The 13886-nt window shown below is 44.1% G+C and overlaps 1 protein-coding gene across 1 annotated transcript in view; it reads left to right on the forward strand.

The window, feature by feature from the left end:
* LOC117363764 (eukaryotic translation initiation factor 2 subunit 3, X-linked) overlaps positions 1–10179 on the forward strand; it is a 53587-nt gene extending 43408 nt beyond the window's left edge. The window contains exons 11-12 of the mRNA XM_033952039.1: positions 4029–4201; positions 9732–10179. Of these exons, the coding sequence (XP_033807930.1) occupies positions 4029–4201; positions 9732–9795 (237 nt within the window). The 3' untranslated portion in view covers positions 9796–10179. The remainder of the gene's footprint in view (positions 1–4028; positions 4202–9731) is intronic.
* Positions 10180–13886: the final 3707 nt, after the last annotated feature.

The raw sequence follows: 13886 nt of genomic DNA on the forward strand, positions 1-13886 counted from the left end.
CCCCCCTCCCCCCCCAATGACCGCCCCCCCCAAGAACCTCCGACCGCCCCCCCAGCCGACCCGCGACCCCCCTGGCCGACCCCCCCACCCCCGTACCTTTGGTAGTTGGCCGGACAGACGGGAGCCAAACCCGCCTGTCCGGCAGGCAGCCAACGAAGGAATGAGGCCGGATTGGCCCATCCGTCCTAAAGCTCCGCCTACTGGTGGGGCCTAAGGCGCGTGGGCCAATCAGAATAGGCCCTGGAGCCTTAGGTCCCACCTGGGGGCGCGGCCTGAGGCACATGGGCCCAACCCGACCATGTGCCTCAGGCCGCGCCCCCAGGTGGGACCTAAGGCTCCAGGGCCTATTCTGATTGGCCCACGCGCCTTAGGCCCCACCAGTAGGCGGAGCTTTAGGACGGATGGGCCAATCCGGCCTCATTCCTTCGTTGGCTGCCTGCCGGACAGGCGGGTTTGGCTCCCGTCTGTCCGGCCAACTACCAAAGGTACGGGGAAGGGGGGTGGGGGGGTCGTGGGGGTCGCGGGTCGGCTGGGGGGGCGGTCGGAGGTTCTTGGGGGGGGCGGGCGGTGGGGGGGAGGGGGGTTTGCGTCGAGGGCAGGAGGGCCTGGGATCCCTCCTGCCCGTAATGTAGTGCGGGGTGGGGTTAGGGGGTCGCCGTGGCCAGGAGGGTTTGGGCTCCCTCCTGGCCCGATATTGGGGAGTCGGCGGTCCTTCGGGGTGGGGGTGCGAGTGGTCCTGCCGGGGGGGGATGTATCGGACGTCGGGGGGGGGGCATCAGGCTTTCAGGATGGGGACAGACCTTCAAGGGGGGACAGGACTTCAAGGGGGGACAGCGCACGGAAAGTCAGGGCAGTGCACGGAAGTCAGGGGGGGTGAACGGAGAGTCGGGACAGCGCACGGAAAGTCAGGGCAGTGCACGGAAGTCAGGGGGGGTGAACGGAGAGTCGGGACAGCGCACGGAAAGTCAGGGCGGGCGAAAGGAGCGTCGGGCATCATGCGCGGTATACCCGTGAGCGCGGTATACAAAAGTTTTTGTACATATCATCGTGATTTCTGCGCGCTATACCCGTGTGCGCGTTTTACACGGGTGCGCGTTATATCCGCGAAAATACGGTAGATGGGTTGCAGACAATCCAGAGAAAAGCTACTGAAATGGTGTAGGACCTACAACAAAATTTTATATGCCGGCGATCAAGAGTTTCGGGGAGGGCGGCGTTCCAGCAGGAGAGGTTGGGCACCCTCCTGCCGGTGATCGGACAGGCGGCCGCTATACTTATTGCTGCCGCGTCTACTTACAATGTAGGGAGATGCGTAGGGCTGTGAGCTTAGGCGTCTTGCGGGCCTCCCTAGGCTCCCAGAGGCGCCTTCAATATAGGCGGCCTGCCTGGGGAGCATTTTTTTTAAAAACGTGCATCCCAATTGGCTGATTAGACAGCTGTAGGACAGCTACAGATGCCTAAAATTGCGACGCACTTTGCAGAATCAAGGCTTAGATGCTTAAGGGCTTTCTTTTTGAATAATTTTTACTAATTTAAGAATATTTTATCTGTCCTCAAACTGGTCTTTTCCCTCTTAGTGTGGGGAATATTTTCTCATGCCTTGTTAAACCTGAGAAAGAAATGTAAGTTGTGTAGCCTGGCTAGGTGACCTTTTTGACCCCAGGCTCTTGGAGCAGAGGTACTGAAGAAGAAATTAGCTTGGTTTTGTGTCTGTGAAAGCTGACAGCTTTTCCAGAGGAAAAAAACTTCATGGGTCAGAAAACTCCTTTTGATTCATTCTTTTAGAGTACGTATTATCATATGATTTTGTGTAATTCCAAATGAATATTTTAGAAATTGTTGTAAGAGTTTTTAGCAGAAATGTATCTAACTTCTATACTTTGCAAACTTTCTTTAAAGAGATTGTTATGTTTCAAAGCTAAGGAATTTTTTTTGTCTGAAATAGTCTCGCCTCCTAAGAGAACATGCTGGCTAGGTGAAATGATGTGTCACCAATTATTGCAAAAGTATACAAGCAAATACCCAGCCATGGTTCTTTGGAGAAACTTTTAGTCCAGTTTGTGAAAAGGTCTCCCTCATACAAAGGGCAATTATGGGGTTATGTTTTATGGAAATGCATATACCCCCTCTTCCACTGCTGGCGCTAAAACTCGCACTATGCATTAGTAAAGTAGGGGGATAATTAAATGGCATTTTAAATTCAAGTTTAATTGGAATATAAATTGAATAAATATTATTTTCATTGAAAATGTATACCTTTGTGTGAGTTATTGGTTTAGCAAGTAACCATGCTGGGCGGGGGACATGGTTTCTGTGCTCAGTGATGCAGGTTCCCAAAAGACTCATTTTTGTTACAAAAAAAAAATATTTGAGCTAACTGCATACAAAAGCTTGTTACAGTGAAGAAAAAAAAACTTTTTAAGAGGTCTAAAATCTGAGAACCAGTGAAATAATAAAACAGTCACACACAAAGTATGTCCTATTTTCAATCTTATTTCATCTTTGGGCACAGTTTATATAAAAATCACAAGTAAAGCTCTAGTCCTCACTTACTTCCCACAGTTTTATCTGTCTTTAGCCACATTCAGCTGAAATTTATTTGAGATTCATCTCGCAGTTTAGGTAGGACCCCCATTTGTTCTACAATCATGAGATCATACTATATGTACACTAATATATATAAAACTTATGATGTTTAAGTACAACAGGGCCCAGATTTCCTTAGATTGAGAAATATATATAGCTACCGTATATACTCGAATTTTGGAGATTTTGGAACCAAAAATGGGGATCTCGACCTATAGTCAGGTCATCACCCAACCCCAACCTCCGTACCTTTTCTCATATCCTTGATGGTCCAGCGGTGTATGGGCAGGAGCAAACTTTCCACGCTCCTGCCCTGCACCCCTCCTTCTGATCTTGCAGCCAGCAGCGCACAGGCAGGCAGGAGCGAGCTTCTAGAGCTCCCGTCTGGCCCTGCGCCACTCCCCGAATGACTGCCGCCAGTTCTCAGAACTGGCCCCTCCCAAGGAGTTCCATTGGTCCCTCCCAATGTATCCCAGGATGCACCATGAAGAGGTGGGCCTGCTGGCCAGCAGGTGTAGGTATCTCTCTGGCTGACCTTACTACAAAAGGTTTGAGGGGGAGGGGTTGTCAGGAAGGGGTATTCGGGGGTATCAATGGTTGGGACGTCATGGGTTGGGGGGGGGCTGCAGGCAGGAGTAGGCATCTCTCCTCCCTATTGCATTTGGGGAGGGTGCTTCGGGGGTTCCATTAGGAGGGAGTGGGCATCCGTCCTGCCTATCACAGTTTGGGGGTGCTTGAAACTTGTCCCAGGAAGATGGAGTGGACATCCCTCCTGCCAGTGTCAGGGGTCCCCTGCCACAGCCACTTAGCTGATCGCAGCAAGTTATTTCCCTCCCCCCTCTCCCAAACAGCTGAGTCGGCAGGACTCACCGAAGCCACAGCTTCTGGGAGCACTGCCTGCTCAGCTGATTGGGGATAACTTCCACTTCTGCAATCAGCTTATGGCTGCTACGGCCTGACTTTAGGATCCCACAGCGGAATTGATAGGTGACTGATATTGTAGGCTTGGGTTTTCCGGGCCTACATTTCAGCTGCCTCTGTTGGCTGAATTTAGGCGTGATTCTCTAACCAGCACTGCCAAGTGATTGAGACACGATCGGCAGCCACCAACATAGGTACTAGTTACAGAATCCAGCCCTTAGTGGTTAGAGCACTAGACTTATAACCAAGGAAGCCTTGTTCAAATCCAACTGCTGCTCTTTGTGATCTTGGACAAATCACTTAATTCTCCTTTACAAACTTAGTTTGAGAACCCTCTGGGTGCCAAGGAAATGTCAACTGTACCTGAATGTAACTTGCCTTGAACAACTATTGAAAAAGAGGTATAAGCTAAATCCAAATAAATGGGACAAGCTGCTAATCATTTTCCTGATTTTTCACAGTCCGTTTTTGTAATATTCATGCAATTTTTTAGATTTTAATAGCTAATCCTTGTGTTTCAGGTACAAAAACTATCAAAGAATGAAGTGCTGATGGTAAATATAGGATCCTTGTCTACAGGAGGAAGAGTCAGTGCAGTAAAAGCTGACTTAGGCAAGATTGTGCTAACTAATCCTGTGTGCACAGAAGTGGGTGAGAAAATTGCTCTTAGTCGAAGAGTTGAAAAACACTGGCGGTGAGTGAAAATATATCCTAATGGTTACCAAAATAAATGGAATATTATTGAACTATGAGTACTAGCAACTATGCAGATAAGCTCTTGTTGATATGATTATCCTTTGGTTGCCTCCGTCCTGAATCTACATGACATAGCCTTAAAAATTGGTACTAGATGACACCAAGCAAAAAAAGATGGTCAGCAATGTTCAGGACTATAACAAATCTGCAAAATAATGATGGGGACTTTGCAAAACTAGCAGAAATTAAAATTGCAAATCTACATGTGAAAAATATTGATGGAAGCATATTGAAAAGTTTACTTGTTTTTCTAAAGTTTATTAAACCACTTCCTTTTCAAACTGCTTAACCAGCCCAGACTAATTGAAGATGTGCTCCTTCCAGCAGATGAGAGAGTAAAGATACTGAACTCTTCTAGTAAGATCACCAGTATAAGAGCTGGTGCAACCTGGAACCCTTCATATTTCTTTTCTTCCAGCAGATAGTGTAGGTTGGACTGGTGTAGCAGGTTTCCAAGGAATAAGCGTTATCCTCTGGGGCACAGTCCACAGTCTACGTTCCCTGGTAGTAAAATTCTGTGGGTAGTGTAGCTACATGGGTTTGAGTCTCAATCCTTATCCAAATTGAACCTGGAGGGGTCTGACCCTCGGCAGCCCTAAACCTTAGCCTATGGGCTCTGGCTTGTTGGCAGAAGTCACTGCTGGACCCTTGCCAGAGGAGGAGAGTAAGGGTTGGCTCCCTGTGCACCCCTACAGAGCCCAAAAATATATATATAGTTGTTCGGTTTTATTCCCATTGCTGGCTAGGGTAATAATGTGTTTTGTTGGGGTTTTTTTTAATATGAAACAAAGAGAAGAAGAAACAGCAGGGAGCAGGCTTAGATCCTCCTAATAGGGGGATGAGTGTCCAGCGGAGAGGGGGTACCGTGTGTTATGCCAGCAGCTGAGTAGTGATATTACATAGTAACATAGTAGATGATGGCAGATAGTCCATCCATTTTGTCCAGCAAGATAAATTCATAAATAAAGTTGGATGTGATACTGCATAAGCATACATGCTGTTTTTGAGGCCCCACTGCTGGAGTTGCCATTAAAGCTAACTCTAACCCATCCTGATCTATCTTGCCACATACAGAGTAGGAGTTTGTCTGGCATTGGCCTATCTGTTTAGCCACAGTCAGGGCATAGCTGTAGAAGTCTTCCCAGCACTGGCTTTGCTTGGTTTCATGCCTTCCATATAGAATTCCTTTATGTTTATCTCACACCTTTTTGAATTTAGTTACCATTTTCATCACTACCACCTCTTGCAGGAGGGTATTCCAGTCATTATCACCTTTTCTATGAAAAAGTACTTCCTGACATTTTATTTCTAAGTCGGCCTCCCTGCAATTTAAATTCATGTTCTCTAGTTCTATTACCTTCCTTTGGAAAAGGTTTGTTTGTATTTTTAATACATCTCAAATATTTGAATGTCTGTAAAATATCACCCCTGTTTTTCCTTTCCTTCCTTTTCCTTTCCTCCTCTCAGGTTATCTTCGGGTTTTTAAGTCTCTCCTCATATATTTTGTGGAGCAAATTCCATGCCATTTTTGTTGCCTTCTCTGGACCACCTCAAGTCTTTTTACATCTTTAGCAAGATACGACCTCCAAAACTGAACACAGTACTCATAAGAACATAAGAATTGCCATCTCCGGATCAGACCCTGGGTCCATCAAGTCCGGTGATCCCGCACACGCGGAGGCCCCACCAAGTGTACTTCTATTGGGGCCTCACCAACAATTTGTTTAGGGGCATCAACACCTTATTTCTTCTGGCTATACCCCTCTCTATGCAGCCCAGCATCCTTCTGGCCTTGGCCACTGTCTTGTCGGCCTTGAGATCCTCAGAACCATTATCCCAAGGACCCTCTCCTGAACTGTGCTCATTAATCTCTCACCTCTTTTCTCATACATCGCCTTTGGATTTTTGTACCCCAAGTGCATCACTCTGCACTTCTTTGCATTAAATTTTAACTGCCAGACCTTTTGACCATTCTTCTAATTTTTGGATACCTCTTCTCATGGTTTCTACTCCCTCCAGGGCATCCAATCTATTGGCTAAATTTGTGTCATCTGCAAAAAAGCAAACTTTTCCTTTTAACCGTTCAACAATGTCTCCAAATCCAGACAGCTGTGAACACTTGAGGTCTTTCAGCCTACAATAAAACATAAAACTCATAAATATATTAAACAGAATCGGCCCTAGTACTGACCTTTAAGGCATTCTACTACTCATCTTTCTTTCATCTGAGAAAATTCAATTTACAGTCACTCTCTGTCACCTGTCGGTCAGACAGTTTCCAATCTGGATCACCACTTTGGGTCGTAAGTTTAGCCCTCTCAGCTTATTCAAGAGTCTTCTGTAAGGAGCCATATCAAAGGCTTTGCTGAAATCCAAATAGATTACATCTAGTACACATCCTTTATTCAGCTCTTTGGTCACCTAGTCAAAGAAATCAGACTGAGTTTCTTATCCTTTCTCCTAAACTCACCTGTCCTCTTTCTCCACTCTCTATTTCTGTGGATAACACTCTCTACCTTCCTGTCTTATCAGCTCGACTCGGGGTCATCTTTGACTCTTCTCTTTCTTTCTCTGCACAAATCCAACAGACTGCTAAAGTCTGTCGTTTCTTCCTCTGTATCATCACCAAAATCCAAACTTTTCTTTCTGAGCACACTACCAAAATCTTTATCCATGCTCTTATCTCCTCTCACCTAGATTACTGCAACTTGCTTCTTACATGTCTTCCACTGAACCATCTCTCTCTTTAATCTGTTCAAAATTTTGCTGCACAATTTATATTCCTCCAGTGTTGCTATGCTCGCATCACCCCTCTCCTTAAGTCATTTCATTGGCTCCTTATCTATTTCTGCATACAGTTTAAACTCCTCTTATAGACTTGCAAGTGTATTCACTCTGCAGGTCCTCAGTATCTCTTCTCTCTATACTCCTCCCAGGGAACTCTGTTCATTTGGTAAGTGTCTATCTGTACCCTTCTCCTCTACTGCCAACTCCATACTCCGTCCCTTCTATCTTACTGCACCATATGCATGGAACAGACTGCCTAAGTCAGTATGTCAAACTCCTTCTCTGGCAGTGTTCAAATCTAGGCTAAAAGCCCACTTTTTAGAGGCTGTTTTTAACTCCTATCTCTTACTCACTTGTAATGTACCGGTGTCTGTTTTATCATTCCTACTGGAAAATTCCCTAACCCCTTTTTCTCCTGTTTGTCTGTTTGATTAGATTGTAAGCTCAATCTAGCAGGGATTGTCTCTTATATGTTTAATGTACAGCACTGCATACGTCTGGCAGCACTATAGAAATAACTAATAGTAGTAGATTCGTTTTAGGAGGATTTTCCTTTGGTAAAGCCATGTTGCATCAGATCCTGCAACCCTTTAGATTCTAGAAAATTAACTATGTTTCCTTTTAGCAGCAATTCCATTATTTCTCCTACCACCGATGCAAGGCTTATTAGCCTGTAGTTTCCCACTTCTTCTGTCTCCATATTTGTGAAGAGGGACCATATCCACTTGTCTTCAATCCCACAGAACCTCTCAGTCTCTAAAGAGCTATTAAATAAATCCTTAAGAGGTCCTGCCAGGATTTCTCAGAGTTCCCTTGGTTTCCTGATATGTATCCCATCTGGACCTACAGCTTTCTCCATCTTCTGATTTTCTAGGTGTTTATAAATACTTTCTTCAGTGAACAGCGTCATATCCACTCCATTCCCAGATATACCCTCAGCAGCAAACCGCAGTCCTCCTTCCAGGATTTTCTTCTGTGAACACCAAAGAAAAGTATCCTCATCACTCTCCATATAACCGTTCTCAGCATGTTTCAGTCTTGTAATTTCATTATTAGCTTTTCTCCTTTCCCCAATATATCTGTAAAAAGCTTTGTCACCTCTTTTTACATACATCTTTAGTCACAATGGCTATTTTTGAATAGCACTTTTATTTACACTATTCACCATTCCATACACAGTGATTGGGTGGTGGGTTCAACTATAGGAGCTTCGGCTCCTGGCAGAATTACACAATTCTGAGTGTATGTGAAGTACATCACAACATATATTCAACTATTTATGAGATAACTAATAGAGAATACATTATTAGGAGTCTCTTTTTTATTGTCATACATATAACTTTAGCCATTTTTTTCTTCGACCTGTGCTTTCGCTAGCCTTATTTCCCTTTTTGCTTCTTTGAGTTTAATCCGGTATTTTTGCACTTATTTTTCTGGCCACTTATTTGAAGAACCATATAGGTTTCCTATATTTCTTGGTTTTGTTTTCCTTGTATAAAGATTTGTTGCCATATTAATAGCAGCTTTCAGCCTGGCCACTGCTCTGCCACTTCTCCTATGCCTTCCCATGCTGTCATCTTCTTCAGGTATTCCTCCATTTTACCGATTGACCCATCTGCAACAGGGCACAGATTCTTTCAGTCCTTGGAGGGTCATGGGGAACTCCCTGAGGGGGATCTAAGCACTGCCTTAGAGTTTGAAGATGCCAGTTGGCCATGGTTTGGATTTTCTGAGGACAAGGAGGCATAGTATTCTCACAAGTGTGTGGCGGCATCCACAGAACCCGTTATGGACACTGCCAAGTGCACTGCCACTTTTAACTTTTAGGTCTTCCTGCCCAACATCGACTTGCAGGTCCATCAGTTCAGTAACAAAGCTAAGAAGCAAACAGGGAGAGGTGGGAAGGTTGTGAAAATATATGCCTACTTGTCCAGGTAAGTATCTTTGCTTTCTCCAAGGACAAGTGGGCATAAAATTCTCAATGTGAGCCCTGTAGGAGTGTTGAGGGAAATTGGTAATCTTGCACAATTAAAAAAAAAAATTAAATAACCTCCTGCTGTACAGATTAAGAATTACTAAACTAAACAGGTCTCTGTGTTTTTGAACTTGTCTGAGGTAACCATTAGAACTGTCCATGTTTATAGTAATTTGGATAATTAAGAAAGTAGCACTTTAGCTTGGCTAAGAAGAAAATAACTTGGCCTTGTTATACCCTCAAAGAACAATTGATCCCTCTCTGGTGCTATGTTCTTTTAGGAACTTCTGATTAAGCTCTGCAGTAAGGAAGAGTAGTCAAGGGCAGCTCTGAAAGTAAAAAGCTAGTCATTTCAGGGAAGAAAGAAATGCAGCTATAAACCCTCTGGAGATAGTGTGTCAGCCTGTTTACATCAATTAGTGTAGTTAATAAAATGTGTTTCTAAGAGAAATTTATGCCTAGATTAGAAGTATTTTGTGAGGAATTTACTGTCAACAGAATTAGGAAGTGGTATGACTTGGATTAACTGATAAGGACATGAAGTATGGGGGGGGGAGAAAGCATGTCTTTAAGAAAGACTATTAGTTAGCTTTCATCTTCAATTCATGATTGACTCATTATTTCGACTTTGAGACTGGCATTTTACTGTGTGTAAAGATCAGTTTTCCTGTTTTGGAATAAATTTTCCTGTTTTTTTCCTTTTCAGTTTAATTGGATGGGGTCAAATCAGAAGAGGAGTAACTATTAAGCCAACTATAGATGATGACTAAAGAGGAGAAGGGATATGTCTTTGCAGATGCAGAAGGTTGCTTGTTTGCATATACCTGCAGTCTCACCTGAGAAACCAGGAAACATCTAATATGCGTGTAAAGGAATTTTATATGTGGATGGATTAAAGGATTCCCATTTTACCAGAAGCCTATCACACATCTCTTGACACCAATACCTAGGGTATCTGACTAAGGGTTTGGAACAGGACCCATTATAGGCAAGCTGATCTGGTTTACACCGTATACATAGATTGTTTCCAAATAAAGTAATTTATTATTTTTTCATTCATTCTTGTTGGAGTCTTTGAGTAATCATAGGCTTCAAAAATTGTTCCAACAAGGAATGAATTTCAGAAAAATAAACTCACCTTGAAGACTAATTTACTTTCTTGAGCTAGAGTGAATTTTGTTTGTAGTCTAAAATTCCAAATGCAGGCACATTTGGTTTAGTTTCTTGTCTGGTTACTGTAGCTAAATTCTTCTCAGCACTGTAACCTTTCTATTTATACAACTAGGGACATTCAAGAAGTTAAATCATGTTTTTGTAAAGAACTGTTAGTTTTGTACAAATAAAACACACAAACAATGAAAAGCACAAGGAAACACCATAAATCATCCACAAGTACCAGAGAGGGAGAGAGTGAAGATGCTAGATGACCAGTTGGCTAAAGATGCAATATAAGTTTAAACAACCCTAATCAGGGGTTCTCAAACTTGTTTTGGGAAACCACAACCAGTTGAGCTTTAAAGATATCTCTGTTATGTATGAGATTTGCATAAATGGAAGTAACAAGCAGTTAACCAACTCACAGTATGATATAGGACTTTCTCCTATATCGTTTCCCGACTAATCTTTCATGAGGGTCTTTTGAAAATTCAGATGCTCCATTTTGCCTATCTTACCATTCCCAGTCCTTTTTGAAAATTAAAAAATGCAAATAAATGCAGATAATTTTTTAATCTTGCAAATCTGCTAGAACCCATAGTGTTTCTTCCTCATTAAAGTCATGCCTACCCTTCTAGTGTAATAGGTGTGTCAATCTGGATGGATAGATATTCAGTCTGTATCCACAAGCTGTGCAGAAGGTATCAGTCACAGTTTTCAACTCCTCCTCCTTATCCTGTGTACTGTGTTGCCCCTTCAGTGTTTCCTTGTGCTCGCAAGTTGAAGGTGTCTTTCTGATCAGCTCTGTTTAAAACATTTTTTATTTTGAGGTTTTTAGTCTGAATTTTGGAGGTTTTGGTGCTCCAGAGGTCCCCAGTGTTTCTGGGTTAACTTTGCCTGGGAGAAGAAGCAGACTAGGTGTCTGTAGCTGGCAGGCCAATCCCTCAGGTACCTTTTCAGCCAGCCTGCTTAAATATTTAAGGATCTCGGGGGTCCATTCCCCTAGAACAGGGATTGGCAACAAGTGGCTCGTAATCCGCATGCAGTTCTTCTTTCTTTACCTCCTGGCGTTGAGCTAATGTGGTTGCATTCATTTTTCTTGCTTTGCTGGGTCAGCGGCAACTCCTACCTGCCATTAACCTGGAAGCTTCTTCTCTGCCACATTCCACCCTCTGTCAGAACTTCCTGTTTCTGCCCGGGTGGCCGCAACAGAGGAGAGGCTTCCAGGTTAGCGGCAGGCAGCTGTAGGAGTCACTGCTGACCTGTTGAAGCAAGAAAGAACATATTTGTGAGTGGGGTTGGGGGGAGGAAATATATTGCAGGAGAGATGAGTGGTGAGAGAGAGAAAAATGGACATGGGTGGAGGGGAGGGAGAGAGATGGTACATGGGGGAGGAACAGAGATCCTTGACCTAGGAAACAAAGGAGGGAAACATGTTGGGCATTGAGGTGTATGAGAGGGAGGAAGAGAGAGAAACAGCGATATGTTGGATCATGGAGCAGAAGGGAGTGGTGGATAGATGCTGGACATTGGGAGTTGGCAAGAGAAGGACAGGGAGATGTCAAGTTAGGAGGTCAGAGGGGGAGGAAGAGGGATCAGATGCTGGGCTAGAAGGGTAGAGGAAATAAATTTTTCAACCCACTCCTTATCAGTCACTGGCACTGTTTGAAGCTGATACTTCACAATTCTGACATTGAGAAGCTCATCCTTATTTTCTCTGATGCAGTGGTGGTATTGCCTTGTGCTTAGCCCCCTTGGATGTCTCTCTGGCTGGGGAGCTGCAGATGATTGCACCTGTGGGGAGTAAAGCACCTCCAGATCCCTGGGGTAGCAACTTGGTGAACTGCAGAAGACAGATACCACAGAGTCCAAGAGAAGGAAACTGGACTCTTCCATGCGGTCCTAAAGCTACCTTGGCAAGCAGGGATCTCAAAGTCTCTCCTTCAGGGCCACAATCCAGTCAGGTTTTTCAGGATTTCCCCAATGAATATGCATTGAAAGCAGTGCATGCACATAAATCTCATGCATATTCATTGGGGAAATCCTGAAAACCCGACTGGATTGCAGCCCTTAACGAGGGACTTTGCAACCCCTGTTGGCAAGGGTTCACCCCTGACTTTTTATGAATCTCATGTGGCAGGCCTATTTAAACTGCTTGGTTTTGCCACGGTTGCATGGAGACACAACTGAGGTAGCTCAAGCAAGTCTGCTCATGGGGTGGAGGGTGCTCCCCTCAGAACAGGGTCCTGTTCAAGAGGACAAAGTCCAGTCTAGTCTGGATGATGCAGACGGGTTTGTTTCTGTGCGTTTGCTTTCTCGGAGTGCATCTTTCCTGATGGGTGATACAGGATCTCAAATAGGATCTAATAGCCACAAGATGGTAGTAGCCCTGGATCAGGGAGATAAAACAGCCGACAGAGAGACTAGTTAAGTCCATGGCATTGCTGGAAATCATTACAGATTCCTTGTGAAAATTAAATCTAGAATCCCTAACAATGTCAAACACTGTTCTGTCATGAGCAGTATGAAGTCTCAGTCTACATCCTCTCTCTGGCATCCTGACATTAATGTATTAGTCACAGAGCAGTGGATGCTCCTGAAGGGTCCTTAAAGTTGGCTAAGACCATGACAAGGCTATATCCTATGGCTCCGGAATGTCAGCAACTGTTTGCACAACTGAAAGTGGATTCCCTGGTAGCCCAGATGACTAAATGCACCTCGCAAGTGAGGGAGTAGTAGTTTTGAAGGATGTGCAGGATTACAGTGGATGTGATTCTGAAATGACAGTTTGAGGCATTGGCCTTAGGCATTAAAGCGGCAGCAATGGTCTTGTTCATGGCCCATGCCTGCCATACCAGGTTGCGGAGGAGTCCCCCTGGTGGATGAAGATCCTCCTTCCCAGTTTAATCAGGCAGGGGTGGATTTTATATAGCCAATGTACTATATAATATCGGCGTTATGAACAAAGTTTCTGCTTATTCCATCTTAGCTCAAAGAATACTCTGGATCAGCGGGAGATTCAGCGTCCAAGGCTACACTTAGTAAGCTGCCCTTCAAAGAACAGATATTATTTGGTAAGGGCTTGGACGATCTCATGGCTAATGTGTTGTATTGTTGGCTGAAATCCTTACCGGACAGCAGACATCAGCTCCTTAAGAGGAGCAGGGCAATCTAATTTTCAAAGCTCATGGCATTTTAGGCCATTCACAGGTAGAGTCTCAAACCAGAGAACTTATCAAGGATCTCGACAGAGGTTTACTGGTGCACAATGACCACAGTTACATAGTAAATGATAGCAGATAAAGATCTAAATGGTCTGCCCAGCAATCACACTCATTATACATTCATGGTTAAATTGTCTTTTTTTAAAATATTTCTGGGCAATAGACCATAGAAGTCCGCACGATACTTTAAGTTCCCACTGCTGTATTTGCCATTGAAGCCCACTGGAGCTTTTATCAAAGTCCTTCCCAGCTCATATATACTAAATCACCATATATGGGATACAGATCGTATAGGATTGCCTAGTCCCAGCCCCTTACATTTGTTTATACCATTCATTTTCTAATTAGTTCTCCGGCTTTCGTCCAGCGTCAGCCGGCAAAAAGGCACAATGGTATCAGGGCAGATACCCTCGCTCCCACTGATAGAGGAAAGGCTGTTGGATTATGTGGAGGCCTGGATGCAAATCACAATGGACCACTGG

This window comes from Geotrypetes seraphini, chromosome 7 (genome assembly GCF_902459505.1).
Source record: "Geotrypetes seraphini chromosome 7, aGeoSer1.1, whole genome shotgun sequence".
In the NCBI taxonomy this organism is placed as follows: Eukaryota; Metazoa; Chordata; class Amphibia; order Gymnophiona; family Dermophiidae; genus Geotrypetes; species Geotrypetes seraphini.